At 44.5% G+C, this 22,754-nt stretch overlaps 1 protein-coding gene across 2 annotated transcripts in view; it reads right to left on the reverse strand.

The window, feature by feature from the left end:
• The window catches only part of Tiam2 (TIAM Rac1 associated GEF 2), a 232,700-nt gene that overhangs the window by 73,128 nt on the left and 136,818 nt on the right, over window positions 1-22,754 (reverse strand). For both annotated transcript variants that reach the window (XM_071612884.1, XM_071612883.1), the window contains exons 6-8: window positions 20,571-21,006; window positions 16,122-16,294; window positions 13,609-13,833 (exon numbers count right to left, since the gene is read on the reverse strand). In XM_071612884.1, the coding sequence (XP_071468985.1) occupies window positions 13,609-13,833; window positions 16,122-16,294; window positions 20,571-21,006 (834 nt within the window). The remainder of the gene's footprint in view (window positions 1-13,608; window positions 13,834-16,121; window positions 16,295-20,570; window positions 21,007-22,754) is intronic.

Here is a 22,754-nt window from a genome sequence, read left to right on the forward strand (position 1 = left end):
CAAAATACACTTATCAGGGCAGCCAAAAACCAAGGGTGGCTGGTGGTCCCGATCCCGTGCCATGCCAAGATGGCATGATCTTTGGAGAACTCCGGCATTAAACCACACTGACTTACAACAGGATGCAAAATCAAAACATGATTTTTTTCCCCTTTGTTTCATTTCCCTTCCCATTTACAGCCTGTGATCCAAAAGCAGATGAACTGAACTGGCTCTGTAAAGGCAGGGCCTCTGCAGTCCTGTTCACTTGAGTAACTGACTCGGAACAGTAAGAAGCAAATGGACTTGGGGGGTGAGGACAAACAGGGCTGGGACCGCTATTTTAGGGATCTTGAGAATGACAACCATCTGTACATCTGAATGAAATTAAAGAATCTACAGTTATTTACACGACGGAAATTCCTCCTAGTTCTTCAAAACTGAAGTCCTGAGTGGGTAAAGAAACAGTCCAACCCTGGGGGCCTGCGTCACTTTCCCAAGGATGTCACAGTGTGTTACACACAAGCATTACTCCATTAAGATGGAAACTATAGGTGGAGAGAGGCTCTGGTCACTTGCCAATATGGAGCTCTGAAGCCAAGCAGAAAGCTGGCTCCACAGGTCTGGAGGACCATCTCAGAACGCAAGAGGCCTACAGCAAGGGCCCATCATGAAGAGCTCAGGACAGGGATTATGTCACTGCCTTTGCAGCCACCGCATCTCCAGTTTGCCAAGTTGCTTCTTAATTCTGGATCAATAATAATTTGGAGGACTTCCAACCCTGGACACTGTGACCCCTTCAGTCTCTCCCTGCAGAAAAGTTACAAATTCTGGGTATTCCCCAGACCTCCTCTAAGTTGTCTGTATTACTTCCTTAGGAAGGTCACTGAACAACTTTTCTGTGGGAAAGAAATATAATGGCTATAAGATCTTAATATAATAATTCATTGATTCATCACTGTCAGTAAAACAATGAAGTCACTCACGAGAGCACTGAAAGGACCTGAATGTCCACAAGGAATTTAACCAGGGTAAAGGGTCTACTTGCCCTTGGACGTCTCTCCCTCTGGAGATGGCCCTCTTCTCCTCTGAAGGTGTGTCTGCTTTCCTAAATAAATCTGTCTGGGGTGGGATTTTCAGTATCCTTGCCAATGGTGGAATAACCTACTGGTGTTAGCCAGAGCGAACAGCAGGACACGGTGGCTTTTAAAACAGAGATGACTCAGTCTTAACCCCAAAGAGTCCACCCATCAGGTCCCAGGTTTAAGACAGTATAGATTTCAAAAGTGCCTCCTGTGATTCTGGTGCCCAGCCTTAGTGAGAACCACTGCTCAAAACCAACAGGAGACTTCAAATGGGAACTGCAAATCTCTTCTTGGTCTCACCAAATTAGAGAATTCTAGATTCCAGGTGTGACAGGGATAAACTGAGGCTATCAGGACCCTAAGCTGCAGTGGAAACTAGACTTCCAGCTCCACCTCATAAACCTCTTCCCCTCTAGATGGCTCCTGAAAATCCATAATCACAGACGTTCTCCTTTGTCCTCTCCCAATATGTAGATATTTCCAGATTGGGTGACATATTGAAGCTTACAAGATCTCCCTCAACACACACACACTCAGTGTGAAATTGCTGAGACTACTTTCTGGGAGGTCTACTGGGACTGTAGACCTGAGAGGAAGGTAAACGAAGAAGTCACTGGCTGCCAGAGGAAAGATGTGCAGACCATCGTAGTGGATTAAAAGGATGAAGGAAATAAGAGCCCAGTCTGGACCAGTCACCGCAGGTCAGGAAAGATGACAATCTCTTACACTTACACCCAGTTCTACAGCCTACAGAGTATTTCTTAAAGTGCCATTTAATGTATTCATGTGAATACCCATCAAAATACCACTGAAAGGCAAGGACAGTTTGATCCTACACAATACACAAGGAATCTTAAAATTTTGTCAAGAAAAAAAAGAAAGAAAGAAAACAACAAAATTTTGTCAACACTCCTAAATCTCTCCCCCCAACATGCAAGTGAGTTCATTACAAGAACAGGAATCCAGATGCTTTCATCTGCTGGAGGACGGAAACGCAGTGGGACCCTAACAGACCAAGAGAGACCTTACAAAGACCATGACTTTGGCTAATGTATGTGATTAAGTTCCAAGAGCACAAGCACCTCAGTTAAGAGTGTATGCTGTAGAGGCATTTTAAAAATGGAATTTAGTAAAAAATGTAAAGGAAAGTGACTATTTCAACCGTGCTCTTTATCCTAATCCTGACATCAGCTTTTATGATGGTTAATTTTATTGTACTTGATTTTGGCCCCAAGTGTCTAGATATTCGCTCAAACAATATTCTGAGTGTGATTGTGAGGGTGTTCTTGGATGCAATTAACATTTAAATGGATAGACTGAGCAAAGCAGACTGCCCTCCCTAATATGGGTGAGCCTCATCTAAGCAGCTGAAGGCCTGGTCAGACCCAAAGGGCTTGGAGCAAGAGAAGTTCCCTGCCTGATTGTGAACCGGAACACTGGCTCCTCCTGGGTCTTGAGCCATCAGCCTTGGGTCTAGAGCCAGCTTGTCCTCTCCTGCAGACCTCGAGACTTCCCCACCTGCACGATCACCAATTCCCTGGTGTGCGTGCACGTGGTGTGACTGTTTCTCCAGAGACCCTTGAGAAATACAGTCTACCCCATAGATCTCTATGGCAGGAGAAGCCATCATCAGTCGCACATCTATTGCATTTAAAGACAATATTTACCTTGTCTTTAAGGTCATGGTTCTTTATACAGAGAATCAGTTACTGAGCTTAACGGAGGATTTGTGGTTGGATAAGAAACAATGAGATGTTTGACTTTTCTTTCTGCACTCACCAAAGTTCTAGGGAGTGGCTAGAAGAAGATCTGCAGGTGAAAGTGTGCTGTGAATGTGGATTCAGAGGGGCTCTTCTTGGTCTCACCAAATTAGAGAATTCTAGATTCCAGATGTGGCTGGTTTCCTAGAGGGGAGGAGGTGGCAGAGGGCTGAATCCGTGAGCTCGAAACAGACCTCACAAGATCTGGAAAGTCTGGAGCACCACCTGTTTCCTCAGTAGAGGCCAAGGCCCACGTACCAGTCAAGGTCTGAATAAGCCAGCCCTCCAGACTCACCAAGCCCCACACTGACAGTGCTGTCAGTGTGAACGCTGCTATCCCTGACAAGCTACGGGGTCTGCTGCCCTCCCCGCAGGACTCTGCTCCTGAAGCCAGCTGCAGCAACTTCCACCTCAGTGACGCAGTGAACATCATTTCTTCCAAGGCCTCAGGTTTCCTAGAGAGAAGGAGCGGAGCTGCCTACGTTCTCATTCAGGTGTCTTATTCATCTTGAACTGTTCCCCTTCCAATTTTTAACCCTGACATTCAGATGTAGCCCAAATTTAAAGTAATGCTAACTAAAAAGAAAGCATTTTATGATAATCCCGCAGACGATGAGATAAAGGTGCACTTTTAGAATGTCAAGGCAGGAATAAAAGACAGTCTCCTTAGCTATTATGCTTCCTCAGTTGAATTCAATCATCATCATCAACGTTATCACTGAGCTAGAAATGCCATCGGCAGCTGTTTATCACAGATTTTTTTATTAATTCTGGGATTTTCCTCCTAACATTATTACAAACCAAAATTTCCAAAATGAATTCCTGGAAGCCAAGACTGGCCCCTCTTTTCTGAATCCCGTGCACCCTGACAACTGTGCCTGGACATCAACCTGCAGACTGAGCTTTCATTTCTTCTCATGTCCCTGCACAAAACGGAAAATGACAAGGATGAAAAAACAAACCTACTCTAAGGTGGTTTTCATTCTCTTTCACTGTAAAAGGATAACTTATTGGCAAAATCACAGGGAAAACTCACATGTTTAAGCTCTGACATAAATTAAATGCTAAAAAGTTTCCTTTTCATTACAGCCATAGCTATATTCGTTTAATGAGCTCAGAGAGGTTTTGCTCTGCTGTAGAAAAGAGGGAGGGGAGAGATGAAGCCTGATGATAAAAATAACAAATGAATCAAATGCACGATACATTTTAAAAGATGACAAGCACATTCCTACCACACCCAGTGCTCCTAGAAAACTACTTCCCACTGTGTAGTCACTTAATTATGAAATAAGGCCAGTTGCCCATGACTAGGTTCAGCCTAAAAGATAATCCATTTGTCCTTTTTGGTGGAATAAACTGAAAAACTTCCATTGTTTTACAAACTCTAAAACCTATCTTCATAGAAGACACCAACCAGTGACCCAGATGATGCTAAAGTTCATTAGTAGTCAGAACAACCAGCTACAGTTTAGAGAGTCAATTTCGTTTGGTTTCGAGACAAAATCTACTCTAGTTTATAACCAACACCCTAAGCTGAAAAACCCAAGTTGTGATAACGGATAACTTATGGGTTAATTTATGACTTACGCCAAATAATTCATCCCATGATTTAGTGAGCGAGGCATCGTCTGATTTACCCAAATCCTACTGAGAAGCAGTGGAGCCTCCGCAGCACACATCTGGATTCAGACCCCAGCTCTGCCACTGAAGAGCTGTGTGACATTAGAAAGTCCAATTCACCTGAGGGCACTACGGACGCGTCTTTACCTCATGGAGTGACTATGAAACTAAACGTGGCTATGGCCTAAAACAGGGGCTCTCTTAGTGACCAGGGAGGGAATCGTGGCAGGGAGCGAGGCAGGAGGAGGAGACGTGCTATGGGGAAAGACATCAGGAGCCCTGGAGAAGGACCAAGGAAGGACAGCCTCGAAGGAGAAGTCAGTTTCCTACAGCAAAGAGGAGCGATTCCTGGGTTCACGAGAGAGACATGGGGGCATCCACTCGTGTTGCTTTGGGAGCCCGTGTTTTATAGCAGGTGCAAGCTCAGCCTCAAGGAGATTATGACAGAGCAAGGTGACGGAGTGGAGACACAGACAGAAACCAGGAACCATGGGAGTCCTTGATGGAGTGCATGGAGGGGAGTCGGGGCAGCCTCTTGGAGGACGTGCCCCTCGGCCTTCATTATAATGCAGAGGGCTGAGCCAGGTGACAGGGGGGAGGCACATGCACACACCCTAGAAATGGAGTCCTGTCTATAGAGGAGACACTCGCAGTGAGGAGTGGGGTGGTGGCTCAGGTGGGGACCTACAGAAAGCCAGTCTTGTCACAGTGTTGACACAGGTCAGCAGAGCAGAGGTTCTCCAGGTCCTCATCTTGCGAGTAAGAAAGCCCACTAAGGTGTGTGTAAGCTAGGCAAACACACAGTCAGGCTGCCTTTCTAGATGACATCCGCTCTGGTTGTTGTGTGGAAGACGAACCTGAGAAGGCCAAGCCGGAGGTTTCCACAGCAGTACAGAGAAGGGGGAAGGACAGCCCCCCCTGACCTCTTCCACCTCCTACCCCTGCCTGAGACGCTGAATTGCCAGGTGCCCGCGTCATTCAGAGCACCCTGCCATTGCTGAACCTCGCCTGGAATGCTCTTCTCCATCCTCTTCTGATTCACCCCTTGGTTTTCAAGAAGCATTCAGGTGTTTCTCCCCGGGAAGTCCCCAATGTCGAGGATTAGCTTCCCATTTCCGTCTTCCCTGGCACTCAAACATCATTTACCCTGAATTCGTGGTATTATGTGGAAACTATATGCTCAGCTCTCTGTCATTCTACTAGGATGAGAGCACCCCAAGGACAGTGATCTCTGAACCCCATCCATGTGCACTCACCAGCCCAGAGTATGCACGTAACCCAAGCTCACTCAACAACACAGAACCACCATCTCCCAGTAGCCTACAGAACAAAGTCTATTCTCCACCCAGCACCTGCATAAGCCGGCCTTGCACCCTCAAATCCCTCTTCACAAATATTCTGCTCTCTAGCTGCTCCCCCCCCCCACCCTGCATACACTCCTTATTGTATTTTCCTCAAAGCTTTGCTCATATTGTTCCCTTCACCAGTTTCCAATTGTCTGAATTCACTACATCCTCTTATCATGTTAAACCTTTAAGTAAACATTTTAAATGAAGCCCACATTTCACATCCCACTCACTGGAGCACTCCTGAGGGTCTGGCTATCCCCTCCCTCTCCGCCTGGTTAACACAGGAAACTGACAGGCCCCCCCAGAGAAGGGCACAGAATGAGCCGTCTGGGGGAAGCCATCTGGGAGGATGCCAAGATGGCCTCAGGGTGGTGAGGTTTTGTCCTTATTTACTTGTTTGAAATAATAAACGGAAAGGAAAATAAAGTACTGACTGGACTTAATTTACAAGGCTTCCTCCTTCAGAACTTCAAAGACACTCTGACATGTGGACACACAGTGTGGTCTGGTCCAAATTGGATATGCTCAAATGAAGGTTGCATCATCCTGCCCCATGGAAAAGCCCAGAGGCCTGAGGACAAGGGCGAATGATGGTTTATTTTAAGCAAAGCACATGACCCCATACCAGTATGAAATTCAGTGTCCTTACTGTGATAGTGTCTTTTTGTTAGGAAAAGGCATTAACAATGATTTCCTCCACCCACATACTTCAAAGAAAACCTGTCCCAGGGACTTTATCTTGCATGATGTAATCCATGCTGTATATTCTGCTATAACTGTCATACATCATATGACTAGATCTGAGGGACTTGGGGGTCTCTGGAGGAAAGTGCTACATAAATAAAAAGTTAGAGTTATTTTTAAATATTTTCTTTTGTTATAAAGCTATTATGGAAGAAACTGTTTTCCTGATTCCTTTCTCACAAGATTCCCTGGTGGTGTATAGAAAACCACTGATATTTGTATGTTGAGTGTTTAATCTACTACCTTGTTAGAGTATTTATCAGCTCTAACAGTCTTTTGATGAAGCCTTTAGGGTCTTCTAAGTATAGGATTGATATCATCTGCAAATCGGAACAATTTGACTTCTTCCTTTCCTATGTATCCCTCTTCTTGTTTAGTTGTTCTGGCAAATCTCAAATACTATATTGAACAAGATTGGTAAAAGTGGACATCCTTGTCTTGTTCTTGATTTTAGAGGAAAGACCTCCAGTTGAAAGACCTCTACAAGGAAAATTCCAGAATGCTGAACACAGAAATCAAAGACACCAAAAAATGGAAGGAAGTCCCATGTTCATGGATAGGCAGAATTAATATTGTTAAAATAGCCATACTGCCAAAGGTCACCTACAGATTCAATGCAATCCCCATCAAAATCACAAAGAAATCTTTCTCAGAACGAGAAACAATAGTCCTAAAGTTTATATGGAAGAGCAAAAGACACAGACAAAGCAATTCTAAGCAAAAAGAATAAGGCTGGAGGCATCACAGTACCCAATTTCAAATTATACTATGGCGCCACAGTCACAAATGCAGCTTGGTACCGACATGAAAACATACGTAGACCAATGCAACAAAACAGAAGACACACCCACCCAGTTATGCTCATCTGATTCTTGGCAAAAAGTTAACATTGGAGAAAAGACACTTGTTTAACAAAAGGTGCTAGGAAAATTGTATATTCATATGTAGAATCTAGATCCCTATCTCTCACCCTGCACAAAAATCAATTCAAAAATGGATCAAAGACCTTGAAATAAGACAAAAACTTTGCAACTACTAGAAGAGAATATAGGGAAAACAATCCAGCATATTGGCTCAGGCAGAAATTTCCTCACCTGAACTCCTGTAGCTCAGGAATAATATCAAGAATGAATAAATGGGATGACATCAAACTAAAAAGCTTCTGCACAGCAAAAGAAACAATTAACAGTGTGAGGAAGAAACTTACAGAATGGGAGAAAATCTTTGCAAGCTACTCTTCCAACAGAGGATTAATGTCTAGAATGTATAAAGAATTCAAAAAAGTCAACACCAAAGAAATACCCCACTCAACAAATGGGCAAATGAACTAAATAGATGTTCCTCAAAAGAAAAGGTAGAAATGGCCAACAATTATAAGGAAAAGAATCTTCATCTCTCATCATCGAAGAAATTCAATCAAAATGCCACTGAGATTTTATCTCACTCTAGTTAGAACATCAGAAATACAAATGACAATAAATGCTGGAGAAGATGCGGAGAGAAAAGGAACAATTACCCACTGTTGGTGGGAAGGTACATTAGTACAGCCGCTAGGGAAATTAGTGTGGAGGTCCCTCAAAAGAGTAGGCATGGAACCGCCATATGACCTGGTCATACCATTCCTCAGTATTTACCCCAAAGAACTAAAGTCCACACACTATAGACATACGTGCAGACCCATGTTTATAGCAGCATAATTCACAACAGCCAACCTATGGAACCAGCCTCGGTGTCCACCAATAGAAGAATGGATAAAGAAAATGTGGTATGTGCACGCAACAGAATTTTAGTCAGCTATCAAGTACAAAATTGTGTCATCTGCAGGAAAATGGACGGACCTGGAGAGCATCACGTTACTCAAAACAAGCCAGATGCAAAAAGTTGAGGGCTTATGTTTTTTCTCATATTTAGAAAAAAGAAAACAGAAGAGAGATAAGGAGGATGGAGGAAGGGATCAGGGGATGGACAAGGGGAGGGAAAGGCAGGCACTGGGGAATCAAAGTTATTAAAGTATGCGATGCACACGTGCCAATATGTCACAATGAGCCCACTATTCAGTATAATTACCATGCACCCAAAAAAAGTATGTAGTGGACTTGAGACTTTTAAATGGTAAGTGCACTGAATACTGCTCTTTCATAGAGGTTTTAAACACTGTACGTGCGTGTATGGGATATTGGGAGCCTGGACCTAAGTGGCCTCAGCCTGTAAATACCTTTGTGGTCACATTACCGTTTCCTAGTCAAAGGGGATCTCATAAAAGCAATTCCAAGCATGTGCTTACTTCCCCGCTGTGTGTCTGTGTGTTTCTCAGTCTGTGTGTCTGCAAGTCGAGAGTAAACAGCTCTTTCACCTTTCATGGCCAGATGTGATGCTTTTCAATAACTGCAAAGTCCTTTGGGAAAACAGGACTAAATTATAACCTAAAAACTATTCAGGTGAAATTTCTAAATTTCAATCCAAACAGGATCTTACCAGAAATTCCCTAGAGTACAACTAGAAGATGAGCATGCAGGAGGTGTGTGTGGGGTAGGTGGAGGAGATACAGGAGCAGGGAGGAAGCCGGTGGGGTTGGAGCCTGAAATGAAAACCAAGGAGCACGAGGACAAAATAACCAAGGTACGGACTCTGGCAAGAGTGGACAATGGGCCCCAAGTGACCATCACCCTAATTCTTTATAAGAAGTAACTCTTGAGGCCAATCATTCTGGACCCTTTGATTTGTGAAAGGGTTTGTGCAAGGGTAACCCCTCCCAATCAAAGAATGGCACCAAAGGTGACATCATCCATCAGGCATTCACAAACTACAGGCAGGCAAAAAAAAAAAAAATATCTACCTAATGAAAAATTCATGTGCTTGGACTTCCTGTGGCCATAAAAAGGCTCCATATAGGGGCTGGGGCTGTAGCTCTGGTTGAGCGCTGGCCTAGCATGCGTGAGGCACTGGGTTCAATCCTCAGCACTACATAAAAATAAATAAATAAAAGTATTGTGTTCATCTATAACTTTAAAAAAAAAAAAAAAAAGGTCCACATACATAAAGGGAGCCTGTCAATGTTCCCTCATCTCTCCCTAAACGTAAATCTTCAACTAAATGTAAGGCCCTGAAAACTCTAAACTGAGTGCCCCTTCCAGACACATGGTTCCAAAGTTAAGCTCAGGAGACAGAAGGGTTGAAACTGTACTTTATCCCACCGCTGTCCTATGTGGTCTTTGACGAGGGCACCCGAGCACTCTGTGACACCGGACCCCATGAGTTATATTTCTCCCAGCAGAAGGGCTGTCATAACTAGACTGTGGAACCTCAGGACCCCAGGTGGGATGCAGTACAAAGAAAACACCAGGATAGCCATCTCTCCTCAGCTCTCCGCTCACACCCTGGGCAGAGCTGGGCACACCCTGCATTCCCCAGGCAGGAAGCTGGGCAGTGCAGTCATGTAGCCTCAGGACCAGCCTCCTCCCAGATGTGAGCGGGGAGGGCTCCGGCAGGCTGCAGGGGTATTCCTGCCCAACCCGTTGCCCCTCCACTGCTGTTCTCTTCCCCTCCACTCCTGCTCTCTTCCTGGAGTTAATGCTGCCTTCTCACCTCCACGTGGAAACTGTCTTGCAGTCTGGCGCCTCCAGCTGGCAGGCGTAGATAATGGCATCTCCTGTATCAGAACAGTTCCACTCAGGACTGGAGGTGACTCTAAGAGTCCACACAGCCACAGCAGACCATGCTCTCTGGTGTCCATGTGAACTGTTGAACTTTCATATCCCTCAGGACCAAGCCCTTGTATCCACACATCCAGACCAGTGCCATCGGACCGCCCAATGCCTTTCCCCACTTCAATCTGTCCTCCAAGTCACTGCCTGATCCAAGATACAACGCCAAAAACTAGATTGCTTTCTACTTTGAATGTGGAATACAAGTTGAAATTCTATCCAAGCCCAGCATTCAAAACTGCTAGGGCCTGAATGTGTATGCGCCCCACCCTCCAAATTCAAGTTGAAAAACAACCTTTATAGTGATGGTATTAGCAGGCCGGGCCTTTGGGGAGGGGTTAGGTCAGCAACAGAACCCTTGTGAAGAGAATGAGTGTCCTTACAAAGGAGGCCCAGAGAGCCTCCCTGCCCTTTCACCAAGGGAAGACACAGCAAGGAGACACCATCTCTAGGAGGCAGGCCCTCACCAGACCTGGAATCTGCCCTGCCTTGACCTTGGACTTCCCATCCCTGGGGACTGTGAGAAATCCATGTGGGTTGCTGCTAAGCCACCAAGTTGATAGTACATTGTTACAGAATAAGACAAAACACCCCAAAAACTGCCCCAGCGCCTGTCCAGCTCAGCACCAACTACTCCTCGTTTGCCAAGCCACACGCTCTGTGGTGTGCCCAGGAGCTCCAAGCCATCCCTGTTACTTCTGCCCCAGGTCTTTTCATGGAAATCCTTCCCACCTGCACAACCCCACAGTGTTTGAAGGCCATGTCCTCCCAGGAATCCCCACGACTCCGACCCTCTGATCCCTCATGAAATTGGATGACTTTGTCAGTTGTCACCAAACATCCCATTCTAGAATGTTCTTTAGTTTCATATTTAACAGGTTTTCTAACTAAGTTATACACTAATCAGCAACAGGGTCCATAATTCATCATTATTTTTATTTCTTGAAGCCAGATGCATCTGTCAGGTTGACCAGTACCTGCAGGTGAGAGGGAAAGAACTGAGAAGGAATAAAGACCAAATGGAACATAAGAACAGGAAAAGATGGGAAGAGTAATAGAAGATTCATCACACCGTCCTTTAAAAATACTAGATGAGAGGCAGTTATTTGGTTATTTTACTACTGCTAACTAATATATTCCAAATTCTTAGCGTATCACAAATACATCATTTGAATTCATGTGTGATTCCCACTGTAACCTGAATTTCTTTCTACACTTACTGTTTTTCAAATATATGTAGATGATCAACTTTTGAACAAGGCTAAACATTCACACATAATGAAAGACTGACATGCGACGTGAGTAAAACATCACAGGCAAAATTTGCTAATAAATTGGTCCAAATCTCTGTGTTACTATGGAATATTTTTTTAAGAACCTCATTTTCAAGTAAAAAGGATGAAAAATTCAAGAACATGCTAACTTATCATTACCCTATTCCTTGTTCAAGTTCTCAAGTCACTTGACAACTGATTCTGGAAGGGTCATAGTGGACACTGCATCTCCTGGACCCCTTGTTGGAAACAGAGGTGTTCTTTCAAAGCTCACAGCTGGGTGCCTCTGGGGACTGACCTCCACTGAAGGGAGCTGCCAGGCGAGAAAGCCTGGCCCCCTTGCCACGATGCAGACAGCTCTGCAGGGCCACCCAGCTCCAGGGCTTCCTGTGGGGCCTGCCTGGTGGTCAAAATCCTGCGGGCTCCACCCCAGTCCTGCTCCTTACTCCCAACCAGTAATGCTCCTGAGGGCTTCCAGCAAAACTCCTCACTTACAGTTCTCCAGCTCAGTCTGTTTCCCAGGGAACCTGACTTGAGAGGAAGGCTAGAAATTTCGCGAGCACTTTCCTAAGTATTGAGGTGGTCCAAGCAAAGGAAAATAAAAATTAAAAAGCTACCTCACCTCCTCTACAATGCACATGGGGTAGAGCCACCCAACGGCATGAATGTGGCAGCAGACCAAGGAAAGCATTTTCCCTGTTGTCTGTTAGTGGTTTCTGGACTCCACAGACACAGGAATAGCTAGCTGCGTTACACCAAACCCCCCTTCCCAAGCCATCCTTTGTATTAGGACTTAACTGTCCAATCCTCTGGGGGTTTTATCACATGGATTTTGTTCAGAAAAATAACAATTTTTCAGATAATCAGCTGGGCCAAATGGCACCACTTAACATAGGCAAAAAGATTCGGTTATAAACTATTTCAATATATAGGTTGAGCGACCCTAATCCAGAAATCCCAAATTTGAAATGCTCTAGAATCTAAAACTTTTTGAGTGTCAATATGATACAATTAAAAATCCTACACTATGAAAATTTGTTTCATGCACAAAATTCTTTAAAACATTATGTAACTTACATCCAGGTTATGTGTTTAAGGTGCATATGAAACAAATTAATTTGGGGTTTTAAGTAAAATTTCTTTCTAATGCATCAGTCTGTCCAAATTGGTGTGTTACTATGGAATTTTTCTTAAGTCCCATCCCCAGGATACCTCATTGTATATACGCAAATATTTCAAAATTCAAACATTTTAAGAAAATCCAAAACACTTCTGGTCCCAAGCATTTCAGATGAGGGATGTGCAATGTGTTTCTGATCAGCCACTAAAGGTTGTAAAGTGAACCACATCACCTGTGTCACACAAGATAGCCATAAGTATGTGAACTTAGAAGCCACAGAAACCTATTCCCCCAGGAAATTGGTGCAACCACTCTGGAAAGCAATATGGAAATTCCTCAGAAAACTTGGAATGGGACCACCATTTGACCCCGTTACCCTACTCCTCGGTATATACCTGAAGGACTAAAAATCAGCATAAAATAGTGATGTGGCCACATCAATGTTTATTGCAGCTTCATTCACAATAGCTAAGCTATGAAACCAACTTAGGTGCCCTTCAACAGATGAATGGAAGAAGAAAATGTGATATATATGCATACACAATGGAATATTACTCAGCCATAAAGAAGAATGAAATTATGGCATTTGCTGGTAAATGGATAGAACTGGAGACCATTATGCTAAGTGAAATAAGCCAATCTCCCAAAACCAAAGTCTGAATGTTCTCTCTGATATGTGGATGCTGCACAATGGAGGGCGGGGGATAGAAGTTCATTGGATTAGAAAAAGAGCGAAATAAAGGGAGGGGGGATGGGAATAAGAAAGCCAGTAGAATGATCAGAAAGAACCTTCCTATGTTCACACATGAATACATGACCAGTGTAACTCCACATCATATACAACCACAAGAATGCGAATGTTATGTATAACTAAAATGAACAAATAAAAAAAATAAAGAAAGAAAAGAAACCATTTCCCCCAGAGTATGTGAATTATGTTCATAATTCGAGTCTACGCTCTTGGTTGCTGTACCTGGTTCTCGATGGCCTTCCTGTTCCTGGGGTCGCTCACCACAGACAGCTGCAGCTCCGCCATCTTCTTCATCTTGCTGTCCATGTCGATCTTCTGAAGCAGGCTTCTCGTCTGGCTTTTCAGCAGCCGCACCGTGTCCTCTTTCCCATGCTTCTTTGCAAAAAGGGATGCACACGCAGAATGGATAGCAGTGACCCAGTTTTCCAGGTCTGTCTGGCTGGTGGCCTAAACACAGAGAGCGAGGAGATGGTTTGAAATTCCTTGACACAAAATTTCTCTCCAGAATGGCAGGCTGGGTTTGGATGAGTGAATCCCAAGAAATACCTGCATTTCATTAAAAAAAAAAAAAAAGAGTTTAATTTCAAAAACACACCCAACCACTCATTGGGCTCAGAGGACCAGAGAGAACGTGGACTGCGGAGCAGACACAACCCTGGGGCCACGAGCGGCCAGGAGTCAACAACAGAAGTGACAGAAAACGAAGCCACATCTATGCTGTTCCATCATGCCCCTCTCTGAGTGGCTGCTTCTCTTCATCAGTCTAATAGAAGAAGAAAATATTGGGGCTAAAACACAAAATCTGGATATAAAATTATGTCTACAATGTAGCTTCCATTATTAAAAAAAATCAATAAAAAATATAGGGAGAGGACCCACACTAAGGACATTAAAGTAGACGTCTTCCAATACTGGGCGTTTGTAACAGTTTCTCTTTGGTAAGTGACTTCGGATGCAAAGACCGTACTATTTTTATAAAAGGAAAATATTTTAACAACTATAAGGAAAGCCTAAATTAAGTGGAATGTGCAAATATATATGACATTAAGAAGGCTGAGAAGCACTTTCATGGTGTCCAGAAATATCCACATACATACAAGCCAAAGAGTGGATCTTCCATTGGCCTCTGGGATCATCGAATAGGACCAATTGGGAGAGAGTCTTAGAACTAAGAATATTCTGCCTGAATCACAAAACGTTAATTTCACACTCACTCCTAGAAGTCCACACAAATTTAACATAAGGGGTTTACCTGCCTGAATTAAGGTTGACATCAATTCCTTATTTTTCTTTAAAACATCATGAAAGGTGTTAAAGGATCTTTCTATTAAGAGGAGGAAAAGCATACTCCAGGCCCTGATTCCTGTCAGTCAAGTCAGTTGGGGACAGAGGTAAGGCTATTCTCAGGAAACCGTGATGCAGGGGCACTAAAGAATTCTAGACTCCCAAAGTTGGTCTAGAGAACATTTGTTCTGCAGGGCTTCTGAGGGCACCTAGGACCAACTTTACCAGAGACCTAAACCAGGATCCCTGAGGTTTCTTTTCTTTCTTTTTTTAATTAATTTTTTATTTATATATTACAGCAGAATGCATTGCAATTCTTATTACACAGATAGAGCATAATTTTTCATATCTCTGGTTGTACACAAAGTACATTCACATCCATTCGTGTCTTCATACATGTTCTTTGGATAATAATGTCCATCACATAGGCTCTCTGAGGTTTCTATGAATCCTCCAGCCAGATACAATCTACAGCCCACGCTGCATCTACATCAAGCACTCGGCTTGGATTAGGAGGCATTGGAAGGGCACATTTCACTTCCTGTTGATCACTCCCAACTCTTTTGAGTGGATCAATAATAACAGTCAAAATTTCTTAGCCAGATGTGGTGATGGCACCTATAGTGTCAACTACCTGGGAGACTGAGGCAAGAGGAGAGTTTAAACTCAGGAATTTGAGACCAGCCTGAGCAACCTAGCAAGACCCCATCTCAAATAACTGTTAGAATTCCTTTAGGACTGAACACATGCATATGATGATATTCACCCTCAAAGCAATCCTGTTAGGTTTTATAAACATACACGCTGAAGGGTCTGAAGCTCAGAAGTTCCCCAGGTGCTCCACGATGACCTACTTACCCCAGCACAGCACCAGAGTTCAAATGTAAGGTTGACCCAGTACCCGAGGCTCAGCACCCCTATGCTCTACCACTCGGCCTTTGTAACTAGAAAGTGGCTCAAACTTCCAACAGCAGATGGCCTGAATTTTCACATCCGAAGGCCATCTTCCCGGGGAAACAAGACCTCACTTGTCCAGGAGGTTTTTCCTAGAAAGCTGATTCTTTGACTTCCTCTGGAATTCTCAAGAGCCCGAGTCTCCATTGTTCCCTAGGCTTCCTTTAATAGGACTCGGCTCTGGGAATCCCAGATGCTGCATTCTCTACACCGTGAGCGGGGCTGGAGTGGGGACCGTGATGTTTCTCTGTGTCCTGTGAGCATCTCATGGGCTGCAGCCCCGCACTTGATGGGTGCCTGGGAAATGCCAGCTGCCCTCATGTCTACACTGGCCATGGTACCAGTGCACTGGCAGCTAGCACCACGGTCTGCTGCGCAAGTCCTAATCCAAAGCCCAGCTAAGGGTTTACTTCAGTTCTCGGTTTTGTCTTTTAACTCTGTTCCCTTTGATCACAGGGCAGCACCTCAACCCTCCATTCGCAAAGCCCCAGCAGTACCTGGAAAAGGTAGACATCACCAAGGGAGTTGCTGAGGCAGAACACGTTCTCCTTCTTGGGATGCTCCGGGACGGACTGCACTATGCTCTCCTCTGCAAAGAGAGCGCACCGCGGGGCCCCGCTCTGATCCGTGGAATTCTTCCCATAGGTCTCGTAAAACAGCAGGGTACAGCCTGGGAAAGAGAGAAGCAAGATAATGTCCCTGCCACAAGACACGAGGGTCTGGGAAAGGCATGAGAGTAAGTGATGCGTGCAAACAAGACCGCCAGCCCTAAATGAGACCATCGTTTACCACCAACAAGTCAGACGGCATCTGAAGTGGCCTGCTTGTCTTAGCAGGCCAGGGAGTATGTTTCTGTAAATGTATCAGCAACAGTGATGCCCAGCACAGACTGGGCTTAACTCCTCTGGGTTCTCTGCACACATGGCTCAGTCAGTCCCCCCGGGGCCCTGCAGGAAGGAGGTGGTTATTCACCCACTCTTCAGGTAAAGAACCGGGACCGTGGACTCCCTGCACAGCCCCTCAGCTGGCACTGGGACAGGGCTATCAATGCAGGCCCTCTGGCCCCAGCCTCCTGGTTCTTGGGCAGACTACAGTGTTATTTAGGATATATTTATTAAATAGGGGAGGCTAAAGAAACCACAGATTCTAGGTACAGTTACTGAATAAGGAGTTAACAAGAAACTACAACGAGGTAACTTTGCATTTCTGAGAAAGTACCCCGTTTATCCTCCAAAGGCTGGGGCGAATGATTTCCTTTTAGTAAATTCTCTAATTTCATAAGTGATAAAAAAACATTACAGTAATCTTACTGACTCAGGTTAAGGGGGAAACATGAAACTGAGTATTCCTGAATTTTAAATATTACTCTGAGAATGTTGCTTCCTAGGCTTTTCAGTATTCATTTCCCCCGAAATTAAGCTAGTAAAGAATCGCTGGTAGAAGTTACCAAGGGTCTGAAGATTAGATAGAAATGCCTTATAATTACTGAAGACAATTTTTAATCAAATTGATGCTCCTGGTTTAGGTTTACTATCCCTTCAGCCTCCGTCCAAGAATCAGTTCTGAGCACCTCTCCTGAGCCAGGCTCGGGCACACGGCACGAATGAGGGGGTCACAGTTGATGTGCTCAGCAAATACCTCTCACTCCAGCCAGCGCTCGCTCACCTGCCTGAGAGCCAGCAGAGTCCACTTAATGGCACTCCATCCTGCTGTGTGGGTGTCCTCAGTCATAAGAGTTTAGGAGTTTTAAAAACGGTTTCACTCTTGTCAGTTTCGCTGCTTCCTCTAAAAATAAGTCTGAATCTAAACAAACAGCACAGCGGTGCTAGCCCAAGCCTGGACTTCAGAACTGGTGCTTTCTTCTTCAAAGATTGCAATTCATGAACTCAGGAAGCACTGAGCTAAGCTGTCTGCTCCCATGCATACAATGAGCCCAGTGCCACAGGGTGTGCTTAGCATGCTGGAGACCCTGGGTTTGAGCCCCAGCACCCCCCCCCCCTCAAAAAAACAAAAACCTCACCCCAAAAGGCTACACATGCTCAAATATTAAGGACAAGGGTAACAGCAAGAGACTAATGGCCAGCATTGCTTCTTGAGGGTCTGAGTCTCTCTCTTTCCCCAGGTAATGGTACACTTAGAAACAATACATTTCTAATCCCTCCATCAGGACCATGGCCCCTGCTGAACGCGGCAGGACGAAGGTGAGAGAGCAAGGCTAAATGCGCCCAAGCCCGAGTTCTCTCCAATGTTTTCTTCCCAGTCTCCCTGCCATTGTATCCCAAAGGCCATGATCTGAGTCATTACATCTAGAGGAAATGAACACAAGCCCTGGACACATGCCAAGATGTTGCCAAACACCCCATCAACACCAGACGGCTGCTCACGTGGACGTTTCACTTTAGAGCCGGCCAGCATGTAGTTCCCTAAGCAGAATTGTGTGCCTATTGAATTTAAAGGACAGGAAATCCATCTTAACTCTTGTTACATCAATTTTAAGTTAAAGGAACTCTGCCTCTCGAGGGGGGCACAGGGACTGATGGGAAGGGACTGGTCTGCACTGATGAGATCTCCTCCCATTCACCCAGGGCAGCAGCCATCAGCCCTGTCCAGGGCCCACCAGGTGCTAGTGTTCACCTGGAGAGGACAGAGGGTATCCTCTTTGCCACTGAAGCAGAAAAAAAGATACACTGGAACAGGAGTGGAAGTACAATATACAAGAGGTGATAACAGAAATACCTCCAGCGGAAGAGAGCACCTGGCTTCAGTCCTCCCTGAAAACCACCTTTTCGTGAAAACCTTCTTGCCCCACACTCTTCCCTCCATTCCCTGCCGCTGGCCTGTCTCAGGGCTGAATCATGGGCATCCTCAAATTATCAGATCAACTCCTCTCCTGATGCTGGACACAGTGTGATGTGCACTCTGAGGGACAACTTTAGTGACCTTGCCAACAATTTGGCCCAGGAAGTCCCTGTTAACTAACTGCATGAAAATCCACCCATTAGAAAAGACAGATGTAAAGCAGAACCACCTTGTTAAAGTATTACACTTGTGTACCCTTAGCCCACCTGCACATTCAAGGGAAGCAGGCCACCAGGTTGTTGGTTAATAACTGCTCTCTCCAGAAACCCGTTTCTGATTTACTTACACAGATACTTTGAAAACTATTTGAGAGTAAGTTTAAAATCCTGTTTAAATATTTATGCGAATCTACACATAGGTATGATTTTAAGGACGATTAAACCAAAGAGTTAAGTCTCAGCATTACAACTTGGACTTCAAGCCAAGGAAATGGAACTTGACATATTGAAGTCCCAGAGGAAAAGGTGTCAAGAGCCACATAGGAAAGGTCGTGCTGGGAAAAACATCTTTATCGCATGGCAAGCCCTGGCTGCAAAGGAAACGGGGAATGAGTATTTGATAACGTTTACAAAGCCCCATTTGTGTGTGGATCGTGAAGTGTTTCACAAGCAGAGCGCAGATCTCTCGGGGGTCAAAGAAAACTCGGGCCTTTCCTGTCCCTGAAGCCAGCAGCCGGAAGTCTGGCTTACCTTCAGGGCAACACAGGGGCCTGGCAGTTGGGTCTTCCAGCCCTGAGGGTATTTCTGAATTCTCCAACATCACATCCACCAAGAAGCCTCCACCAACTGGCCCGGCACAAGTGCTGTTGGGAGTGTGGAAACCAGGAAGGTGGTGTCTTTCCACCTGCCCAAAGCTCCAGTAGCTCACACTGACTTAGAACCAGCCTGTCGACCTTCAGTCCTTCTTACAGAAGGAAGTCGAGGTGCCTCTACAACACCACTGCTCGCCCTCACACCAGTTCTGTCTCCAGGGTGGACAGTCCTTCCACAGGGCCTGGCTCCAAACCCTTTCACTGTCACTCACACCCCATTTCTCAGGTGGGATGTGGCCACACACAAGCCCCACTAGCATTCAGATTATGTAATACATGGAGCAAAGCAATTCTGATTTTCTTTTCTTTTTTTTTTTTTTTCAATATTTTTTTTTAGTTGTGGATGGACACAATATCTATAACTCAGTGGTAGAGGGCGTGCCTAGCATGTGTGAGGCCCTGGGTTCAATCCCCAGTAAGGGGGGCAGGGGCGGGGAATTAACAATAAAAAGAAAGAAAGAAAGACTACACTGAGAGTATAGCTCAGTGGTAAAGCACAGGCTTATCACGCATGGTCAAAGCCCTGGGTTCAATTCTCAAGACAAGGAAGGAAGGAAGGCAGGCAGGCAGGCAAGTTGCTGCACTGAGGATAACAATTATACTTTCTTAGTTCATAAATGTGGAATGATAGAAATCCAATAATCCAGTTGATACTCAAGCTAGGAAGAATCACTGTCGGATCTCACTACACAACTTTGTTCCTCTAAATATCTTGCTAGGTTTATGTTGACTTGAGGAAGAAAATCTGCATGCTTATGTTTTGAATATGTCTGTGTGACTGTGTGACATTAGGAAAATCAGTCTTGGCTTTAAAAGTCTTGCTCTTTTTGTTTGGGGTCGCTATGATAGCTCCTCTGACCTTAAGGATCCTCAGGAAGAGAGAGCTAGGAGGAATCACTGTCAAATGCTGACTGTACGCAAAATATGAAATTTCTGAACTACATTTAGCAATTCATTTAGTTTGGTTTGGGTTTTATTTTTGTTTTTCTTTCCTAAGAAGCAGGAAAAGTATCAAAGAGTGGTACAGTAATGCATATAAAATGATAAGCAATCACTTTTAAATGAACTAATTATTGGTTAGACTAAATATAAACCCAAATAGTAAGTGAACCATTTTATACAGGTTTGGCGAAGTGCTTGTGGTGAAGCACGCCTGAGGTTCTGCACGGAAGCCCTGCCCGCTAGCTCCAGTCAACGCTGACCTCACTGGCACTCCTAGGCAAGCACGGGGAACACGGGGCCACCTGCCGCCCACAGCAGGTCACAGGGCACTCACCTTTAAGAGTTACCCAGTACTGTTTCCATTTCCTCCGTGCCACCAGCTCCAGCTTCCTCTCCTTCTGCAAAGTGACGAGGGGTTTGAAGAAGAGCCACCCAGCTTTCCGGACCACTCCTTGTTCCTTCTCAAACAGCAGATCCAGTTGCTCCAGCGAGCTGAGTGACTCGCTGCTGGACTCGATGGTTTCCGTGGATGTTTCTATGTGCTCTGGGTTGGTCCTGCTCATTTCCAGCTCTCTCATGAAATTCTCGTAAATGTTCTGTTGCAGGGGATCACTACCAATCGCATGAGCAGATTCGCTCCTCTGAGACAGGATGTGAGCCGAGCCCCCTGGCCAGAGCAGCGCAGAGCCCGGAGGGGGCATCTGCACATCTGCATTCAGCCCATCAGAGCGGCTGTCAAAGTAGTCGCTGCCCTCCTTGGACCGTGGCTCCTGTGCAAACACAAATGATCATGCATCAGAGGTCCCAGCACCCAAAGCATCCCCCCTCTACACAGCCTCAGTATCATATGGGTAGCAGCTAATTCTTACAATAAAATTCTTATAATAAGAATACATTTTTAATCATCATATCTTCAAGACAGAAAGAAGTTTAGAAACCATGTTGCCTGGAGTTGGTATGTAGCTCAGTGGTAGAGCACTTCATAGGAATGGGGCTGCCCAAGCCAATATTTATCAGCAGCACAGACACTTAGAGAGGTCGATAAATACCACAGACTCTCCTGTATCTAACCTGCGCTGAGCATCAAGAAACTAACTGGTATAGTTACCCACTAGTGAAAATTTCTGGAATGATATTTCTTTTTATTTATTTTTTAACTGTGAAATCAATGACTTCCAGGAAAGAATTCACACTCTTGCAATCTATTTTCAACCTATATTATTTAAAAACTAAGTTATAAAGTCACCGTTTCCAGGGCAGGGTGGGGAATACAGATGTTGATGTTATTGTGTAAAACCACGCAAACTTCTCTTCCTCTTCTGTGATAAACTGTCCTCAGCTTCTGGCCAATTGCCCAGGTCTAGACTTTGGACTTAAGGATCTCTAGGTTATTTTCCCAATTCCTATATTAAATACCACACCCCAAGGATTCCTTATCCACCAAGGGTACTGCCAGTGATTGTAGTTTTTCTCCATAATTCATATTTTTTACTTAATTGGGGAATTTCTTTCATTGGAAAAAAAATGCATTTATTTACATCTTTTCACTTGAGTACTATCTTATTCAGCCAAAAGTGAACTTAACTCCTGACCTGAAAGGTACAGATATTCCATATTCATAGCTTAGATAGGCAATGGCAGAGAAAGCTAAATACATTCAAGTCCACTCAACTACAACTGGGCTTTCAATAATTTTTCCCTACATATTAAAATAAAAGTGGGGCTAACTGGGCCAAGAACCATTGATTAAAGGGATTATTTTGAATATTCCTCTGTGTGGACAGATTCTTTTTTCAAAAATTTCATCCAGGGGCTGGGACTGTGGCTCAGTGGTAGAGCGCTGGCCTAGCACGTGTGAGGCGCCGGGTTCGATCCTCAGCACCACATAAAAATAAATAAATAAAATAATGATATAAAAATAATTTCATCCAGAAAACAAGTAGCATTTACTTGCCTTTTGAAAGAAAATCATGATCATGCAACTGAAGAATATTTCTAAATGCCCAGGAGCTATAAACAACCGAGCCCCAAACACAGCTATTAGTAATGAAAATATTATTTCCCACTGTGTTTACACTCTGTCCCGTGGTCATATTTATTTATACACTGATGCCTGTGTAGAACAAAGCAAATAAAGCAGCCGCTGTGAGTCACTTAGGAAACTTTCAAAATACTTTCAGATTTTTGTCACTTTGTTGAACTTCCAAAACTCCTAACAGATGAAGGAATTCTTAGCTAGCGTTAACATCATTTCAGCTACAAATGTGACTCTCTGACTCACTGCCCCAAAACACTGGGACTACTCTGTTACCCTGCAAGAGCCATAATAGGGCGTTTCAAAACAAGCAGGACTCTGCCAGAGAAAAGCACACAAGTGCCAAAGTTACATGTGACTTATAAACACTCTTGTTGATTCTCGTGAGATAGAGACTTCAGGTTGTAGGGCTGTTCAACATTCAACCACAGTGAAGCAATTCTCCTTAGTGCACATGAGTATTTATAACTGATTTTCATACAT

This window comes from Marmota flaviventris, chromosome 6, assembly GCF_047511675.1.
Source record: "Marmota flaviventris isolate mMarFla1 chromosome 6, mMarFla1.hap1, whole genome shotgun sequence".
NCBI lineage: Eukaryota > Metazoa > Chordata > Mammalia > Rodentia > Sciuridae > Marmota > Marmota flaviventris.